General features: G+C 39.7%; 1 protein-coding gene and 1 long non-coding RNA gene across 2 annotated transcripts; one reads left to right on the forward strand and one right to left on the reverse strand.

Annotated features, from left to right (window-relative positions):
- Positions 1-869: 869 nt before the first annotated feature.
- LOC116056289 lies at positions 870-3142 on the reverse strand. Its single transcript, XR_004106539.2, has 2 exons — positions 2942-3142; positions 870-1941 (listed from the first exon to the last, which is right to left on the reverse strand). It is a non-coding gene; the product is annotated as an uncharacterized LOC116056289 (long non-coding RNA).
- A 1928-nt stretch (positions 3143-5070) lies between these two features.
- On the forward strand, positions 5071-19859 carry rexo1 (REX1, RNA exonuclease 1 homolog). Its single transcript, XM_031308473.2, has 16 exons — positions 5071-5504; positions 6710-8586; positions 8736-8837; positions 9876-10086; positions 10239-10387; positions 10528-10665; positions 10912-11035; positions 11739-11864; positions 13361-13501; positions 13618-13731; positions 13916-13989; positions 14609-14719; positions 14984-15099; positions 15245-15383; positions 15928-16048; positions 18661-19859. The coding sequence occupies exons 1-16, from the start codon at positions 5312-5314 to the stop codon at positions 18747-18749; spliced, it is 3825 nt and encodes a 1274-aa protein (XP_031164333.2). The 5' UTR covers positions 5071-5311; the 3' UTR covers positions 18750-19859.
- Positions 19860-20528: the final 669 nt, after the last annotated feature.

The following is a 20528-nucleotide window of genomic DNA, read 5'->3' on the forward strand; positions in this document are numbered from 1 at the left end:
TTTTTTTTTTTTTTTTTTGTATGGCTGTTAATAAGCTTTTATTTTCTATATGGTGATTTCCATGCAGGTGCTGTTCAGTTCAGGTGAAACGCCGGATGTTTTCCTTGTTTTGTGTTTTTAAAAGTTCAGCGTATAAGATGAGATGGAAAGTTTTGTTTAGTTGATCTGGAGCGTTCATGCCCAGTGAAAGCGAGTGTTAAGTTTTTATTATTTTTTGTGTAAGTTGGCAATTTTTTTTTTTTTTTTTTAAAATTCAGATTAAGTTAAAGCTCATTCTAAAACTAACAGGTAATGGACTGGTGATGACGTCTCACAACCAGGGTCCAAAATTAACTCTTTTGTCCACCAGCCAAATGGCTAGTGAATGTTCAAATTTTACCAGGCACTTAATAGATAACCATTATTTTTTTGGCTGTTGAGTGATGCAAATTTAGCAGCCACTTGCATATTGTACCAGCATTTGGTTAGTAGATGGTGCTAATTTTGGACCCTGCTCACAACACTGTAGCCATTTCACCAAAGAGGGTTCAAGTCATGATATTGAACATGTATCACCTTAGCAGTGAGAAGTGAGGGATTCTGATTGTCCATGTCCTCTTGCCAGCACTTCAGCGACGGTACTCTGGAAATGGCTCTGTTGGTGTCATTATGCTGATAATAGGACACTGTAATAGTTTAAAAAAAACCTTTCTAGAGATGCATCGTTAAGGGGTTCTATGTCTTATAATAAGACTTACTTGAATTTGTGTATGCAGCGATTTCTTCTCCATTTGGAAAACTACTTTGCTATCAGTAATCTCAAAGCATTAAGCTGATGATCAAGGCAATATTGGGGTTTTGAAAATACCTATACAGTTCAGTATTCTGCCTTTTTCTCCCTTTTGAGCATCAGATGAGTTAGTCCCTACTTTTTGACAGGGGTTGGCTACTCAAATGCACAGATTTTGGCCATTCTCTGTAATATCCTGAATGGTATAAGTTTTCTTGGTCATGACCATTTCTACTTTTGTCAAATGGCAGTAGCTTTTCAGGCTGCCTTTTATTGGGGGGGGGATAAGCCTCGCAATTTTTATATTGTAAGTCATTTTGAAGTAAAGAAGTGTTAAAACCATTCATTCAAATGGACAGTCCATCAACCTCCCCACAATTTGAATGTAGCCCACAGGCAAAAGCATTTACAATCCAGCAACATTGATCAAATGTTTTATAAATGGTTCATTTCATGGACATGGGTATTTTGTCGACGTTGATTCAGTCCATCTTTCTTTCTTGGGAGTTGACACCTGATTTCAACACTGTCTGAATCACACCAAGCTCATCCTGTTCATGGGAAGAAGTTTAAAATGAATACATCCTTTTAAATACAAAAATATTTTGATTTAAAATAAGCACTTTACTGTACCATGTGAATGATTGCAGTTCACTCATGGCAACATTTATGACCGTTGCTACAGAATTTTGTATTGTTTTTGTAAAAAAAAAAAAAAAAAATGCAATAAAATGCTTTGAACAACACACCTGTTAGTCTGGTTACTGTGCTGTTTTTTTGCTTAAAGAGCTGCTCTACCCTGTATCACTAGTTTCGTATTAACTACTCTGCAGTGTTGTGGAGACAGGTCTGGCAAGACTACATATTAACTAGCAGTCTTATCTTTTGGCCAAGGTTGAGGCGGTTTCATGTGATTCTGTGCTGTAAATCCCCTAATACGCAACATTCCCTGATATCTGAGCCGACTACGTGATATGTGTCCTTGGCTGTTGGTAAATATGAGCTCAGTTGTCACCTCACACACTGACATGACGGTGGTTTCACCTTGTTAAGTCACCCAGAGTGCTGCTGTGGGGGGGCGGCGCTGTTCACAGCTGCAGAGGCCTGATCTGACGAGACTGATGCAACCTGCTGCAAGAGCTACAGCTCCTGAGTGCCACCACACGATCTGCCTGGAAATACAAAATGATTTCTGCTGAATAAGCTTAATGCCAGTGTGTCGCTTCATCACTGCTGCAAGTCAGGATTTGTCTTCCTGTGGTTAAAATCAGCTGTATCGACTAAAATAATGTGTGAAGGAACATTACTAAGTAGATAAACTATAAGATGTGTTTGGTCAAAAAAGAGCAATAAAAAGCATAATAAAGAAATACCAGCAGAGCAATCTGCACCAAGTTTGATGAAATCATCAAATTGATGTCAATGTAATTTACTACAGTGACCACATTAGTATTTGAGGAGTACACACACACACACTTTTTGTACATCCAGAGAACATGATGGATTAGTGATTTCACAGGTGTTTGTCTCCCTCTAGTGGACACTTCTCACAACTGCAACACACTGCCAAGATTAACCTGAAATAGTAGGCTTATCCTCTTGGTGTTTAGTTATGATAATCTATTATATAAATATGCCGTAAATTATGTCCTTAACCAATAAATTAAGAACATTTTGTTTATTTGATTACATCAAACATTAGATAAAGGGAGGAACAGATCAACCTTGTGTGAGCCACACATAAGATTCCAAGTCATGAGACAGATCTCAGATCTCTTTTTTGTTTTTACATTTGCTATTAGTGCTTATTTCTTTTTTTAGTGCTAAAAATAAAAGTTACTTATATCAGAAATATATTACTGATAAAATAGGGATACTAATACGATAAGTAACGGGACATGTTAAAACAAAATCAGCACATTCAAAAAAAGGAAAACGATATTCATGGACCCCAATATTACTTTCATTTCTGTCTTGGTTGTAGCAGAATCTAAGCTAAATTTGAACAAATATGTTTAAGGGACAGATGAGACAGTTCAAGCAGCTGCTTAATTGTCTAAGAGGATGATTTGCTCAATGTGTAATAAAACCTAAGGGTTAGTGTGAGTTTGCATTCTCAGAAGGTTTAGTCTACCTGTCACCATCATATGAAGTAATTAAGCATGCAGTTACCTGGTTTTCCTTTTCATCTCATCGTTTCACAACAGTCATGCCTAAACATACAAACAGCAAAGTATTATTCATGCATCATGGTTAAATACAATACACATTGTAAAATATAAACTTCACTTCAGGGAAGATGCATGCAGTAGGACTTTCTCACAGCAGACACTTTGACATGTCACAGCAGGAAAAGCACAGGTGTCACTAACGATGCCTCCATTATATTCAAGTGTGTCAGTAACACAATATGACCCTGAATCTGGAGCGTCACTAATTCTATCATGTACAGCTACTTTTATTACAAATAATCAAGATTTTTTATTAAATGGAACCTGTGTTCTCATTAATGGATTACCAGTGTTTTCTGTTTTGTTATTATTTCTTCCAAACTTGTAGCTGCTTTAATAAATCTTCCTGAGACTTCCAACTGTAAAACATTCAGCTAAACATGCCTGTGTATTTATTAACACCCTTTTTGCTCTTTAAATAAAAAAACAAAAACAAAAAACATGTATTTCGTATATGACCCATAAAACTGTGATTTCAGAAGTATTGATTTTCTATTGAATGTAAACAATGTGCAAACAGGTAGCATAAAACGTAGCTTTATACAATTCTAAAAAATAATAGGTGCAACAATAGCAGTGAAAAAAAACAGAGGTACACACATATAAACCAAGGGACCTAATAAAACATCTCTGAGGTTAAGGAGTATTTGAGGAGCTGACTTTTGAAAACAAAAGTTCACTGGCTGAAAAAGTGGCAATTCTTACGTCACTGATTACCTGCCCAGCGCACCTGAGAGTCATGGTGACCAGGACTGGTCTAATTGGATCACGTGTCTGTGTGGAGTGCACAAAAAGCCTCAGCACGTGTTAGCCTGAAATTTGAGAGTGGAGCTGGAGGTAGGTATCATGGAGCATTTTAGGAAGCTGTTTGTAGTGTTTAGATGTTTTGTATTTCTAGCCTACCTGTCAGGACATGTGATTTTTCGTAACAAGAACAAAGAAGTTATGTTACTGGTTAATTTAAAAATAAATGCAAGAATAAATAGGCCTACTGAAACATGGAAAAATGTATTTGTCATGACCTTCACCTTAACTGACATTAAGTGAATATATGTAGGCTACATATATTCACTTAAAGATTTGCTTCATGTTAAAGCGTTTATAAAGACTGATAGGCTATGTACGGTTCTAAACTCTCAGAATGCGCTAACTTGTCGCATGTGCTTAGGGAAACGCGATTTCGAACATTTTAGACATTTTTAAAATGGTTACAAATTTTGGGGATTGCGTTTATTTGCAACTGTGTTTACTTACATAGTTGAAGTGAGAACATTAATGGCCAATTCTCCGCAAAGAAGGGCAAATAGCCTATAGCCTAAGTGAATTATCTGAAATGTCGAATTCCATTTATTTTTAATATTTTTCACAGCGGACATGTTGACTTGTCATTAGTGAAAGCCACGTGAGGTCTTCAAAGCTTTCTGCCAGTTTATTTTAACCCAAACTCATTTCTTGCAGCAAGCCCTGAAAATGTATCCCGTGTGCTGCACAATACCAGGGCCTCTTTTAAGTGGAATGCAGTTAACCTATGACTTTTCGATCCGGGGATACTATTATTGATTACACCTGTGCTTTCCTATTGTGAGACCTCAAAATATCTGCCATGAACTAGGTCTATTGTGGGCAAAAGCCATGGACCATTCTTTTTTCCAGGCCGTTTGACCCGAGGACTCAAAGACCAGACCCTCACTGGATTCCTGTGAAATAAAATGTTGAAAAACTTGTCTCACTTATTTTTGCAAAGCTGGCTGAGCCCCTTTCAGTTCCACAATGAGGAGCGCGCGCGCACACACACAGGTGTTTCTTCTAATGCTAATTAACATTAAGCTTTTGGTTAGCAGAAGCCCAGCAAGGTAAAGAACTGAATAAAGTGGAAAGGAGTGAAATTGAAGTCTTATATTAACTGAAAAATACCCACCTCACGTTACAAGCAAATGTTTTGGTTAGTAGCCATGAAGGTAGACGTTAAGTTTTCTTTAGCTGACCGTTTGGGCTCAAACTGAGATAATATTAACGTAATTTTTTTTTTTTTTGGCGGGGCTGGGGGATTTCACACGTTTCTCCTAATCCATGATATCACATGACAAGTTTTTTTTTTTCGTTAACGTTGTACGCACAACGTACTATCGCTGACGTCAAGGAGCGCGACACGTGGAAATTCACGCGAGATTTCATCTCTCCGACCAATCCAACATGGCGCCGTAGAGACGTTGTTATTGTTCGGTCGCTTCTTCAAGCTCCTGTAGTACGACGAAAACTACGCAGAAAACGGCCGAGCGTGTTCATGTTGGCATGAGAGCAACATCTGGGGATGATGATAAGATCCACTGGCTTCTTCCGAGGGATTGACTGCCCGTTTTACACGGAATACAGCGAGGGCAAAGGCAGCAGAAATGGGTGTAACAGACCGTATTGTCACTTCAGGCACAGCCAGCAGAGACGGGCGTCCTACGGAGCACCAGCTGATGTTACAAAGCAAAGAGACCTGCACTCCGCACAGAAAGGTGCTGCGTATTATTTTACTACGAATACTTGAACGTCTTCGCTCGCGGAGTCGGCAGCGAGGACGTGTGTGGACTGGACCACAGTGTTGAAAATATGTCGAAAAACATAACGCTGTAAAGTAAATTTCTGTTAACGTTAGCTGCGTTTTGCAAATAACCACAGTATATCCATCTTACCAGTTATATACCCCCCATGGTTGCTGTAAACTGAGGTTTAGCTAGGAAGTACTAGATAAAGTGTATTGAGCCCACACAAGGAAGTGTCAAAGCAACAAAAGAACAGATGCATAGTATTAAGAACACAACTGAATAATATATACATCATGAACATCTGCTACATATAAACGTAGCAACAATAAAACAAAAATAAGGCACCAAACACTATACACCAACATAAATAAGTGTATTGAGACAAAATAGTCAAAAATTGAGAAGACAAGGAAGTTGTAATTTAAAAATAGATCCGGTGTATCATTAAAGGGTCCTGTATCTGCAGGTAGCAGTGTTGGCAGCAAAAGATAGTTCTTGCACTTGTAGCACCAAACCAAAGCACATGTCTTACAAAGACAGTATTGCAGATAGTGAACAATTAGGTAGTGTGTTTTGTTTTGGTCTGTTGAGTATGTTCCCCTTGAAGAATAATACACCACTTGTCCTCCTGGATTTTGTTTTGTTAGCCCCCAGACTTATCTTTAACTTGCACAAATGAACTACTTATGTTCATATCCCATTAGAATCCTCTCAACAATATTCAGCCGTAGACCATCTGACCTTGTTATAGTTGCATATATTTTCGTGTATGTTTTTTAGGATTGAGCGTCAAAGTTTGATCTTCACCTTGTGATGCCGGCTATATTATGTATGTAATTCTCTCTGGCTAATAGCATCCTCAGATGTAGTGGAAAGTAGGAATGCATCGATCAAACGTTTTCTCTACTGGTACTGATTCGAACACCTATACTCAGAGTCTGCAAATTATTCCAAATTAAGAATTATATATATTTAGTTAAATAAGAGTACAGTATTATTCTCCAGGGATTACAATTGAGTGGGTGGTCTTTGATGACTGATTGAATGTAACTTAAACTGGTCAATATTAGGGCAGACTGGATCAGTGCATCCCTAGTTAAAAGCTAGTCAGTGGACCTTTTATTGTTTTATTGGTTCATTTATTAAGACTGTTTGTTTGTCTTGCATCCCTGCAGAACAAGGTTATGATCCCTTCAACCCAGAAGTCGTGAGGCCCCAAGAGCAGCAGAATGGAAAGCCGGCTGCTTCGGGAGACCTTACTGGTGCTCTGGAGCTGGTCAACAAGGCCATTGAGGAGGTCCGCAGCGAGGTGGAGAGGGAGAAGAGGAAGCTCTCTCGGATTGGGGATGAACCGTACGATCCCAGCAAGAGTACAAAGTTGTCTACATCTGCTGCTGTTAAAAGTAAAACGCCACCTTCACACATGGCCTATGACCCTGGGAGTTATCAGATGACCACTGGCGGTTATAATCCCACCCCTGGCTGCAGCAAGTATACCTTGGATTCAGACAACAAGGGGAACAATAGTAACTCAATGGAATATGTTCCTACTTCAGTGAGAAAGCCTCCATCTCGGACACACACACATCAACCCCCCTCTCCTCCCCCCAGTCCAAAGTACTCAAACAGCACATCCTCCTCTAAGTGTAAATACACCGTGGACAATTCAAAACCATCTACAGATATGGAGTATGACCCGCTGTCCAACTACTCGGCAGGAATCGCAGCGAAAAGCAAGAGGGACCGGGATGCTCAAGCTGTTAAGACGGAGCAGAGAAACGCACACAAACAACCAGGATCAGCTATGTCAGAGTATGTTGTAGCTGTGAAAAAACCACGGCAGCAGAGTGTAGACTCAAAAAAGTACACTTTCTCTGACTCTGATGGGGAGAGCTCTGGAACAGAGTATCGACCCACCTCGCTAAGCAATCTCCAGCAGAGAAAAGGCAAAGGTGGGTCACTTTGGGACGCTGTGGGGAAGGAGAGAAAAGAAAAAACTGATAGTATGCTAAATGCACTGACACAGAGGAATACAGATGACTTGGCAGGGGACTCAGACGTCAAGGAAGATATTAAACAAAAGGACAGTTTAGAGAAAAAGAAGGTGGCTAGTCTAACTAGCCACAAAAAAATTGCCAAATCTGAGAAAGTGCATAAACTTGAAAAGGTAGCAAACAAAACGACTAGTAGTAAGAGTAGTAGCAGCAGCAGTAAAGACAAGGAGTCAATAAAGAACTCAAACCAGGACTCTGCAAAGAAGGAGAACAAGAGTCATGGAAAAAGAGACGATAGGAAAATTGCAGTTAAGGTTAAGACACCTAATAAAGTTCAGAGGGAAGCCAGAGACGAAAAGAGAAGTGATGGTAAGATCAAAGCTGTGGAAAAAGTAAAAACGGACTCAAGCAAACAAGATAAAGATACAGAAAATGGTGCAAGGGTAAGCAAGAAAAGCAAGATATCAGAGAAGGAAAAGGAACAAAGCAAGTATAAGGACCGGCAACACAAAAATGGTAAACTTGATAGCAGTAAAAGAGAAAAGGATATAAAGAAAATTTGTAAAAGTAGTTCTAGTGGCGGGAGCAATAGCAGTAACATTAAAGGGAGTTCCGCAAACAGTAAAGATAAGGTGAAGCAAAACGTCAGCTCATCAAATGGGAAAAGACTTAAGGACAAACGGCGAAGTCTTAGTCATGCTGATCTGTTTGGAGATGAAAGCCCAGAGGAGGTCGAACCAATAGTGGTGGACGATGACGGTGAGGATGACTACGAACACGAAGAAGTGCTGGTGAGAAAATCTGCCAATGCTTTAAGGAGGGCACGTTTGAACAAGAGGAAAGCGTCAGAGCTGACTCCGTCTTCTTCTGACGATGAGGGCGATCGCGGTATGGAGGGCAGCGGGGCGGGTAACGACGAGGTCGACGATGTTGGAATCGACTTCTCTAGTTTCCAGGACGATTTGGACTTTGACTCAGATCCCATGGAGGAGTGTTTGCGGATCTTCAATGAATCCAAGGATGTGAAGATGGAAGACAAGGGAAGGCAAGCTAAACAGGTATTTCTTTCTTGTCGTTCTGTTGCACTTTAGTTGTCTTTTTCCTTTACCAAATACTACTACTAATAATATACTATTTTTTTTTTTTTTTTTAACTAGTGTCACATTTTGCAAATGCCAGTTAAACATGCTATGTTGTGCCCTCTCAGCCCTCCAGGGATTCAGAGGAGGAGAGAAGCACAGAGAGCACATTAACCTCTCTCTTTCCCGGTCAAAAGAAGAGAGTCTCCCATTTTGTTGCCAAAGGAAGTGTAAGTTTGTCACCTTGACTTTAACCAGTCAGGGGGGAACACACAATACGTGTGAGAAACAGCAAGTCAGAAGTAATCACTCTAATTAAAATGCATGTGTACGTGTACAATTGTTCTTGACTCTGTATGTCTCTGTGTTGGAAACTCACTTCCTGTCTTTGCAGAATGTACATGTGAAGCCAGAGGTAGGGGAGCAGTAAGGAAACATCTCCTTTTTTTACCTTTATTTATTCAGGGAAGGTTCACTGAGAGGAAGCCTCTCTTTTGCAGGAACACCCTGATCACATTCACACAGTTACACATTCATACCTGGAAGCTGCCAGTACAACCACAATCACTGAGCAGCTCCGCTGGATCAGTTGGGGTTAAGGGCCTTGCTCAACGGCACCTCAGTGGTGGTAATGAGGGAGGGAACAAGCACTGCTCTTTTACTTTTCCCACCCAGATTTTATGCTGTCGGTCTGGAGATTGAACCGACGACCTTCCGGTCACACGCTCGCTTCTCTAACCTTTAGGCCACCACTGCCGGTTACTACAATACTGTAGAACCTGTTGTGACCTTTGTTTTAGTTTATCACAAATATTAATGGTGGTAATTCAGGAAGCCTGTATAGTTGCATTAGAACAAACGAGGAAGTAAACAGTGAAAGAACAATATGCAGATACTGGCGCAGTTTGTACAGGCTGTATTTTTTAAATAGACTATATGATTTGACAGTAAGCGATTTAACGATGAGTGTAGACATACAGAATCTATATAAATATTAAAAAAAACTTGTGTGCAACTTTGTATTACTTGCTTTTTTGCATTATCTGATTTGCAGTTGTGCATTCACATTACCATTACCAAAGTCAGATATTCCACAGGGAGGTAGCTTATACTGTATGTACACATTTCAGGTGCTTCAAATTAAAAGTACCTTGCAGTCTCAGACTTCATCTCTAGTGCAGGAAACCAAAGAATAACTGGACTTATTTCCTTGTCATTTCATCATCAAGTGATCACTTTTTAATAAAATGTACTTCTGTTTTTATCAGAGTGACGCACCTTCTACAACTGTGGTGCGTCCATACAAGAGACTCTCAGCCCAGGAGGTCTGCTACAAGCGTATGCAGATGGCACAGCAGCAGGCTGCTCAGCTTTCTGCTTCAGTCAAAGCTTCCTCACAGAGCTCCAACCCCGGCTTCTCTGGAGAGCGGAAGAGAATAGCACACCGTCCCAGCCCACAGACAACATCCTCCAAAACAAGTATGAGTGCCTCCGCTATTCTATATTGTAACAGGATTCGGCTTTTGTTTTTATTTTTACACAAGTGTACCACTGCTTTCCCCTGATCATTTCTGAATTGAACTATTTTGACTGTTAGACTGAAGTAGAAAGTCACATGCGTGTCTGACCAGGTCCTGCAGATGTTAAACCAGCTGCCAGTCGAGTGTTATCCCCCAGCCAGACCCATCAGACTGTCAAAGCCCAAACCACCGCTGGCATCTTGCCAAAGACCATGTCCACTGTTATGCAGAGGAGGGTGGCACACACACCCACCATGAAGGTATCCCCAGGCCACAGCATTTAATGCTGCTGGATTTTTTTTTCTGAATATTATTATTATTATTATTATCAATAGTTTTTGTGTCTGAACATCCCTGCATAACCTTGAGAAATGTGCTCTTTCTGTTTTGACTTTTTCAGAGTAGTTCAATGAAGCGCCCCATCATCCCCATTGAGTTTGGGGCCAAAGTTCCCAACAACATCCGCCAGCGCTATCTTAACGCTTTCATAGATGAATGTGTCAAATTTTGCTCATCAGAGGACGTTGCCTTCCAGATGGTATGATTCACACCCAGTTTTCACTATTTGTACCCAGAGAGATGTTTTTTCTTCTGTCCCATCAACCTAAGCCGAGCTTAGAAACCATGTACAGTTTTGAAAATGTGTCTTGAAGAAGATGGTTGTTCATGTAGAGAACGCTGCAGGCTCTCATACCCCATCTTGAATGCAGAGGAGATTCAATAACAGTCTGCTTCAGTTGAACAAGTTGTGGTTTTGACAGTGACAGAGGTTTGACTGTTTCAGGCCCTTGACGAGGAGAAGCTGGTGTATGAGCGCAGCAGCAGTAAGAACATCTACCTCAATGTAGCTGTCAACACTCTAAAGAAGCTCCGCAGCAAGTGCAGCTCCTCTCCATCGCCTGTCACCAGTATGTCACCTCAGTCCCTGTGCAGTATACCATACAGTATTTACTCTTAGTCAACATGTACATGATGTTTTTGTTTAGTTACGTAAAAAAACACACACACAAAACTATGGTTTGCATCAAATGTGCCAAATACAGTATATAGTAATAATAACGATACACTGCACAATAACACATCAGTTTATGTCCTCACGTGCAAATATGATAGAGGTGTGAATCTTCACTGATCTCCCGATTCGATTACGATTATCATGTCTTCGATTCGATATCTCGATGCATCACGATGCATCACAATGTGTCAAATACATTTTTCTATTAAAGCCATATAGGATATTTAATTCATAGCTTTTCAAGCTTCAAAAACAAAACATTCTGCAGTGCTCTAATACTAAATAAATTGGATACATAAAACTACAGCACTGAGCACATGGCACTTCCTGAATGTGCAAAACATAACCGAATATGTAAACAGAAAGGTTGTTAGGCCTACATTAAATTGTAAACAGAAAAAATCGATTATACCCCGGCCGATTATCGATGCAGCATCGTCCATGTCTACGATTCGATGCATCGATTATTTGATTAATTTCAACACCTCTAATATATGAGGATACAAAAAGCATTTGAACAGAAATGTAATGGATGTATCCGGTGGTCAGACTACGTTTCAGTGGTAACTTCTTTGTTTGTGTGTGTTTCTCTGCAGAGGACCCGGGGTTAGTTGCTAACAGGAGGGCTCAGTCCCACGAAGAAGTTCTGGGAGGTCGTCTTGCTGCTACAACCAGCTTCACTGTCAACAGGATGGGTAAACAGCAGGAGGAGAAACTCATTGGTAAGTTGGATTTGTATGTCTCCGCACTGGCGACAGCCGTGGTCGTGGGCAGTACGTTTATGTTTTCTTATGTTCGTTCGTACGTAGGTCAGTCCCATTCTCGTGAATGCGATATAGAATTTCTTGACATTTTGCACAAACGTCCACTTGGACTCAAAGATGAGGATTAGAATTCAGTGGTCAAAGGTCAAGGTCACTATAGTCTTGCATAGCCAGACCTATCTCCACAGCGCTGTGGAGTAAGGTCTGGTAGTGGCTACACCATACATATATTCTGGGATAGGAGGAAGAAACACTCTGGGTTGTTTGCGTTTCTTTAAACCAATCACAATCGTCTTGGGAGGCGCAAAGCTCCGGACGCAGGGACACTGGCTCTGCAAAATAGTCTTGGAAAGGAACTTGTTTAGGGGAAACATTTGCACCCCGCAAAAGATAACTGCACATAAAATTTGTAAAAAGACTTTTCTGGCAATTATTTAACGCCATAACACCATAAGAGGAGACATTTGGTTGCATACTGAATTGGTCACACTAAGGTGGTGCCCACCTTGAAACTGTGGTGATTGTATAGATCCTCTGTGCTGCCGGGTTAAATATGTGTGCCAAAAATACACTTAATACCCGTTTATTAAATTCCTTTTAAGTCTTCACTACATATATTATTACAGGATGTAAACTGCAACGCCACTGGTTTGCATACAACTGCAATGCTGTTATTCTAGTTCTTCCTTTTTCTTTCTTAGTCAAAATGACAAGAAGAATCACATTTGCAGTGTTTTCAGTTCTCTTTCTCTAGAATTGTAAACATATTTCTTGAACATGTTTTTACATGTCATTCTCATTTTTCTCTCATTCTGTTTTTCTTCAGTAACCTGATCACATACCTAACAACATAAAAATGCAGATTATACGTCTGATAAAATCAAAAACAACAAGAGAACAAAAAAAAAGAGAAAAATGAGAAGAAACTCTCTCGGTGTCTGTAACGTGTCGAGACAGACAATGGAACTGTTCAAATAACCATGTGACAACCTCCAGGTCCTGTTTACAGCAAACCTCCTGCCCCATGACCTGATGTCAGAGGGAATATCTTTTTTTAAACAAAACTCCTGCACACTGTCTAACTTGCAAAAATACATTAATTGAGAAAAACAAATGAACAGATATATAACATTTGGGTCAAACTTATAAGTAACTTTAAATGTCAATATTTTAACCCTAATTTATAGATTAAATAAATTAGTTGTAGCCCCAGATTAATTGTATAAGCCTGCAACTCTTAAGCCAAATGTTAAATGCAGTCGACATTTATCTTGCCATGTTGAAAGTTTCTTGCAACATTTGTTGTCTCCACATACATGAGTATTTATGATCAACTTGTCAGAGTGAAAAACACTGTTTCCATCTTCTATTTGTGTTTCGTCACATTTTCAGTGTAGGTTTTATCACATCATTGCACAGACATCAGTTTAACTTGCTGCTGTGTCCCACTGTAGGAGCTACACTGTACAGGAAGCTGCAGGCATACCTGATGACAGAAGAGCAGCTCCAGGAGCACGGATACCCGAGAGCAAGCCCAGAGGCTGCCGGCAAAGCCGTCCTGTACAACCTCCCCGAGAAAAAGGCCATCTCAGATCGTGAGTAACTGCATGTCCCCATAGCTCTCTCTCTCATTTCTAATGACCAATACTAAATTATATTAAATGTGTGGTCTAGCAATTCTTTGACAGACACTCTGTAATGTGTTTCCCAGCATTCAACAAGATATGCTGTCGATGTGGAGCGGAGTATAAGATCAATGTCAGTGGCAACTGTATACGAAAAGAGGAATGTATTTTTCACTGGGGACGATTGCGCAGACATAAAGGCAAGCTTGTTTGCATTTATCTAGTGAAAAAAACAAACAAATTAATTAATAAAAAACAATCTTATAAATGCACATTTTGGTCTTTGTATTGTAATTCATACTGCCAAACTCTCCACCCCTTTTCTCAACTTTTATTTACGTCTGTCTGTCCGACTTGTTCTTTCATGTTTTTGCTGTCTGTTAGTCGCTGGAGGCTGGGAGACCAACTACAGCTGCTGTGCTGCGGCTGTTGGCGCTCCAGGCTGCCAAGTTTGCAAGGTATAATTCTTTTCAAGCCAACAGCTATTAGTTAACCTTGTTTGCATGTTAAATAGTCAGATGGATGGGCTGTCATGGCACACATATTTTTTACAATGAAATGAAATGTAAGACAAGCTAATGGAGAGAGCCACTGGAAACAATTTAACTTTAAAAGTACCTTAAATGACAGTACCATAACCTTACAGTAAAGACCAGTTTAGTGAAGCTCATAATGTTTGGTTGTTGTACAAAACTGTCAGAGATGTTAATTCATCTCTGTAGCTTGTAGTTGTGTAGACAAAATAACCTCTTGCATATCCGTCAGTCAGATCAAAAATATGAAAAAGTTTTTGGTCTTTCCCCTTTAAGGATATACTTCTCTGGGATAACGTTCCGACATGTGTTACATTATCAGAATTCAGTATTGTGTCTAACTTCCAATGCTTAGCTCAGCTGTGTCTTTTTACTGAAGACAACTGGACACCAATAATAACACTCAAACTTAAAATCAAGCACTTCCAGTATAACTACAATAAAACTTCTCATCTACCAGTTTTTAAGTAATTTTCTGCACATTTTAAAAAACATTTATAAAAGAAAACCTCCCCAGACTTAACATTTATTATTATTCTCGCAGCAACATGTTCAGGACGGGCGTAAAGAATCATTTGATGGCTATGTCACAACGTTCAGTAAAGCTCTATCACCAGATGGCAATGGAGGGGTGTTTGCTTTGGACTGTGAGATGGTGAGTCAGTGCTGAGAAAACTCTAATCTAAATGCACAATTTGTCTTAAACTGCCATCTTGTGTGTGTATATTTGATTTTAGAATTGATATATCATAGGCCAGTTTAATACAAATAACACTCAGTGCTCAATATGTTTGTTATAGTAAAATTACATGAGTAAAATTAAGATAAAATTAATGATTTGTCTCTTTTTGTCAAAATGTTTTTTTTACATTTGGTATTCATAGTCACATAAATGTGTGTCTTCTCTCCTCTGAATCAGTGTTACACAAAGCAGGGCCTGGAGCTGACGAGGGTGACGGTCATCGACTCTGAGTTGAAAGTCATCTACGATACGTTTGTCAAACCTGAAAGCAAAGTGGTCGATTACAACACACGGTGAGTTTGTGTCCTGCAACTCGACACTGCATGGGTCGTGTCTGCTATTGAACTTAACTGGTAAAGTCATTGTCTTAATGTGTCTTTGAAACAGTCACAATGTTTTAAACACAGTATATATGTATATCTTTTATGTAATTACCAGATTTTCAGGTGTGACGGAGGAGGACTTGGAGAGCACCACCATCACTCTGAGAGATGTTCAGGCCGTGCTGCTCAGTATGTTCAGTGCTGAATCCATCCTCATAGGACACAGTCTGGAGAGTGACCTGCTCGCTCTGAAGGTATTGTGTGCTCTTCATTAACCTGCAAGGTGCTTTTTTATTTCAATAATTCATTCAATGGTAGCTATTTCCACAATGCGAACATTGTTCCTCTCTGTTGCATGTTACTGCTTTGGTCCCCCTATCAGTCACAACTAAAACGTTTTGTGAAAAAGTTGCAAAGATTAAGTTAAAGGAAAATCTAGGCTTTACTTAATTCTTAAGTAAATCTTAAATGATTTAGAATCCCGGCTTTAACAAATACTCATTCAGTAACTTTTTTGGACAAATTTTAATGACTGAAAACTGAAACTTAGCACACATGAGAACGTTTTCACAGGTGTTTTCTCTTGCAGCGCCCAAAAATGCACATATTCAAGCAGAGCAGTGCAGTAAGAGAGATTACAATTCAACAATTACAATCAGGAGTAACTCTAGACGATTGCTTTAAAGGGAAGGAGCGCGTTAATTGTCCTTGTTTCTACTGTTAAATCTGGACTGAAATAAAAAATAAACCGGTTGACATAAAACACAGTTTGTCTCTTTCTGTCTCCCTCGCCTCCAGCTAATCCACAGTTCAGTTGTAGACACGGCCATTGTGTTTCCTCACCGCCTCGGCTTGCCCTACAAACGTGCCTTGAGGAACCTGATGTCCGACCACCTCAAACGCATCATCCAGGACAACGGTGGGAAAAAGCTTGCATCCCCATTACACACATCAAATATAATCCCCTATCACATAAACATGGCCCTAGTTACACAAACAGGCCAGAGAGCAGCATAATCACATAAAACCCATTTGTAACTGATTCATGTCAAATTCCATGCAAACAACTAAAGATTAACTGATTGATCAGTCAGCATCAGTAAATCTTTATTTGTTGAGCACATTTTATTGAAGGATAGCCCGCAGATTCATGCCTGCCAAGTTACAATGAATAACATTTTTAAAGGATTACAGTCAAATTAAAGGACAAATCCGGCGCAAAATGAACGTAGGGGTTAATAACACGTGTACCGAGTCAACAGTTCTCTGGGATATGTTTTCATGCTAATCGAATGTGACCAGTTTTATCGCAAACCGTTAATTAGGGGCATGGGTAAAGTAAAAAGAAATCTCTATTTCTATACCACTAACAAGGCTCAAAATAGCACCACACTTCCACGGTAGCATAATGAGGGTCCCTACAGGTAAACCGAAGCATTGAGAACTTTGTAAGTGTACAGACAGTTTATTAAAAAGATAGTTTAGAGAGACAGTACCTTTCACGTATACAGGCAGGTGCCATCTTGGGAAAACAGTGACGACCAGTCGAACGACGAACGCCGTGCAACCAGTAACCAGTAACAAAGCTCAAGCACGGCGTTTGTCGTTCGAGTGGTCATGACTGTTTTCCCAAGATGGCACCCGCATGTATACGTGATATATACGTTCTATACCACTTGTTATACCACTTATACTTTTCTATACGCTATTTCTATACCACTTGTTAGTGGTATAGAAATAGCGATTTCTTTTTACTTTACCCGTGCCCCGACGACTAGCGTTATAATCTAATTAGCGGTTTGCGATAAAACTGGTCACATTCGATGAGCATGAAAACATATCCCAGAGAGCGGTCGACTCTGTACACATGTGTTATTAACCCCTAGGTTCATTTTGCGCCGGATTTGTCCTTTAACCTCAAGTTAATTTGTATAGCCCAATGTTTTAATGGGCTGCATAGGCACACAGCAGCTGCAGGTCCCCGCCAAGGCCTAGCTTTATTGAAGTGAGGGAAAAACTCCCCCAAAAACAAAAATGTTGAAGAAAGCTTAGGAGAGGATCTTCATTTGAATGGCTGGGGCTACAACATGAGCTGTAGGTGGGGAAATGACAATGGAAAGATGCAACAGTTAGTAGAAATACAAAATACAGCACTAACAGTTGGATTCTCACCAGTCAATAATAGTAACGTAGTAAATCCTGTATGACGATGTACAATAAGATAAGTCCAAGGAACGGGTAAGTAAACTGCGGTGAATTCAAACTTATGAATATGCATGTGTGGTGCATCACATCATATCCAGAGGAAGTCTGTATCTTATAAATCTGTCTGTCTTATATCTATATTAATGCAGTGCGGTCCAATACAGTTTGACTTCCCTGCATCCTTGTCACCAGCAGATGTCCCTCATGTGTCAACAGAGAGTTAACACCTATTAAGTCCAGTTTGCTAAAACACCTCAAGTCTTGTTTTTCCGACACTACTTAAGGTCTGTTTAGGACTAATGAAAGAGTCAAAGTTTCAGAGTCAAAGATTTCTAAAGAAGCAGCAGCAGTCTCTTTGGAAACTAAACAGTGTTGCCATTACTTCCTAATCTCTTCCTTTCCATATCCTTCAACCTTAATGGTGCCATAAGGTGGCTATATCCTCGGGGGAAAAATGTTTGAGTCTGTCGGTTGGTCGGCCCACAACCTCAGACCGAAATATCTCAACAACTACTGGATGTATTGCAATGAACTTTTATACAAACATTGACGATCCCCAGGGGAAGAATCCTAATGACTTTGGTGGTCCCCTGACTTTTTCTCTAGCGCCACCATCACAGGTTGATATTTACAATATGATACGATACAACTTTATTGTCAGTTTACACTGAAATTAATTTTGTGTTCCCGAGCAGCTCTGCTCAAAAGAAGGAAAGAAAAGAAAAATACACACAGAGTTAGGCAACAATTACACATATAGTACAAATATGAAGACATATCAACAGCCATGGCAAGGAAACATGTACATATTTATGATTTTGAGAGAAATGTCTCTACAACTATTAGGCAGATTTTCCATGAAATTTGGTACACACATGGCCCCCCCCCACCCCCTCAGGATGAATTGTATTAACTTTGGTGATCCTCTGACTTCTCCTCTTGTGCCATCATCAGGTTGAAAAAGCAATTTGTCTCAGTCTTAGCTGTACTTTGTTTTCAGTGCTTATTATGAAATGTTAGCATACTAACACACTAAACTAAAACCATGAGCATTGTAAACAACATTATACCTGCTAAACATGTTAGCATTTAGCTCAGGGCCTTAGTACAGCCTCACAGAGCTGCTATATAACTTTTAAACATCATCAACACAATATTTTCTTTTTATTAAGTTAATCATACTGTGTTTCCAGATTACTATAAGGTTAACATTTATCTGTATTAATCTAATATAAACAACCATGCTACTGTAGCTTTTTACATGTTCAGCACTGCAGTATTCAGGTACAAAAGGAATAATTGCATTCCGTTTTTTTTCCCCCCCAGTGGAGGGCCACGACTCGAGCGAAGATGCATCTGCCTGCATGGAGCTGATGTTCTGGAAGATCAAGGAGGATGCAAAGGTCAAAAGATGACCTCAGACCCCTCTGCTACCCTTTCCACAGTTCAACTTCCTGCCTTCATGTCAGAGTCAGGGAGACAGAGAAGTTAAGGACGCCTACACATGCTCTCAGAGAGTTAAGGTCAGAGTGTCGGGGGGGTGGGAGGGATGCTTCAGTGCAGTTGGAAGTTTGCTGTTGCTACCCACTGTACTGAATAGGGGAACTGCCAGTCCCTTCAAAGCAATAAGAACCCAAATTAACAGTGTTTTCATTTGCTTATTAGTATTTCAGTTCTAAACAATGTTAGTTAAAATGTATATCTGTTTATTTTGAGCAGTATCTCTTTTAAGGCCTCAAACAATTTATGAATAGACCCTTTCTATAAAAGAACTTCTTAAAATAATGGGGCATTGTCCGCTGAACAATGATTAATATGATATTCATGCCAGGCTGTGTCTTCAGCCTAAATTGCACTATATAAACGCTCTGGTGTATAGGGCCCAAGTCTGAGTACCTCATCTGTGTTATTAAAGCAATCGCTTGTAATGGATAACAAGTTACCTGTTCTTAGTTACACTTAGTTACACTTAAGTGCATTGATGTGATAGTCTGTCAAACATTGCTATGTAAATGCACTTGTGTTTTTCCACATTGTTTTTTCACTCACTGAGGCTCTGTTTATCCAGTTAATTTTGTTGGTTGGCTCTCAAACCCTAACTAATCCTATAATACTTGATCATATAAAAGATCCTCAGCAGAAATGTAAAGTCTCTGCTTATCACCTATTTGGTATGGTTGATGGAATAAATCACTGTATTTTATAGCTACGACAAAATAGTGATAGTATATCCACGAGTGTCTCTGTGTCATGTGCACTGCATGAAATAAAGCCACGGGAATCATTGACAGAAGTTATGACATGTTATTCCTCCATGCAGGCAAAATTAGGTTCAGTATTGTTAAATTAGGCCTGGGTTATTAATCACAGACAATTATCATTTAGTTAATACCAGCTAACCTGTACTGTTTTATGTTGAAAATGACTGAAAGAATACTCGAGGGCTGTAAATATGCTGTTTCCTTTTGTATTTGTTCAATTTTGGTTGTTTATCTTTTTCTATTAAAAGGTATTAGTTAAAAGAAGATGTTGTTCTGTCTTTACATCTCAACAGTACGTAGATTTACTCAAGTACTGTAAACGTTTGAGATACTTGTACTTTACTTGATTATTCTGCTTTCTACTTCTACTCCACTACATGTCAGAAGGAAATATTGTACTTTTTACTGCAGCTATAGTTACTGGTCATTTGGCTCAGTAAAATTTACATACAAAACATTTGATCAGTTTATTAGTTACAGATTAAACTAACCAACAGCATGCACACACTGTAAATAATTTTTAAGATGGTTCAACTTAACGTAAAGTTCTCCTGCTGCCTTAAAAAGTGAGTTAATTGAACCTTAAAGGTGCAGTAGGTAAGACTTATAAAACTAACTTTCTGTCATATTTGCTGAAATTGACCCTATGTTCCAGTAGAACTACATGAAGCAGGTAAATCTGGCTCCTCTGGCACCACCTACAACCTGTAGTGTGATTTGCAAAAATCCACAGTTCCCTGTTCAGATGCACCAAACAGGGCCGGGGGGGGGTGTCTAACTGCGTGTCAATCACTGCTCATGCACACGCATGCATTCTCCCTTGTGGGGGGAGGGGCTTAGCAGAAAGTTTTGGGCTTTAGCGTCCTGGATCTTCACAATTCTACCTGCGGCACCTTTTAAGATGATAAGTTGAATCAACACACACTGACAAAC

Source organism: Sander lucioperca, chromosome 11, assembly GCF_008315115.2.
Source record: "Sander lucioperca isolate FBNREF2018 chromosome 11, SLUC_FBN_1.2, whole genome shotgun sequence".
In the NCBI taxonomy this organism is placed as follows: Eukaryota; Metazoa; Chordata; class Actinopteri; order Perciformes; family Percidae; genus Sander; species Sander lucioperca.

Bases quoted from the DNA above. Each gene is read 5' to 3' on its own strand.
- rexo1 (XM_031308473.2), top strand. From the start codon at position 5,312: ATGATGATAAGATCCACTGGCTTCTTCCGAGGGATTGACTGCCCGTTT. The intron at 8,838-9,875 runs GTAAGTTTGTCA...TGTTTTTATCAG, and splicing joins ATTTTGTTGCCAAAGGAAGT to AGTGACGCACCTTCTACAAC. The intron at 10,666-10,911 runs GTATGATTCACA...TGACTGTTTCAG, and splicing joins AGGACGTTGCCTTCCAGATG to GCCCTTGACGAGGAGAAGCT.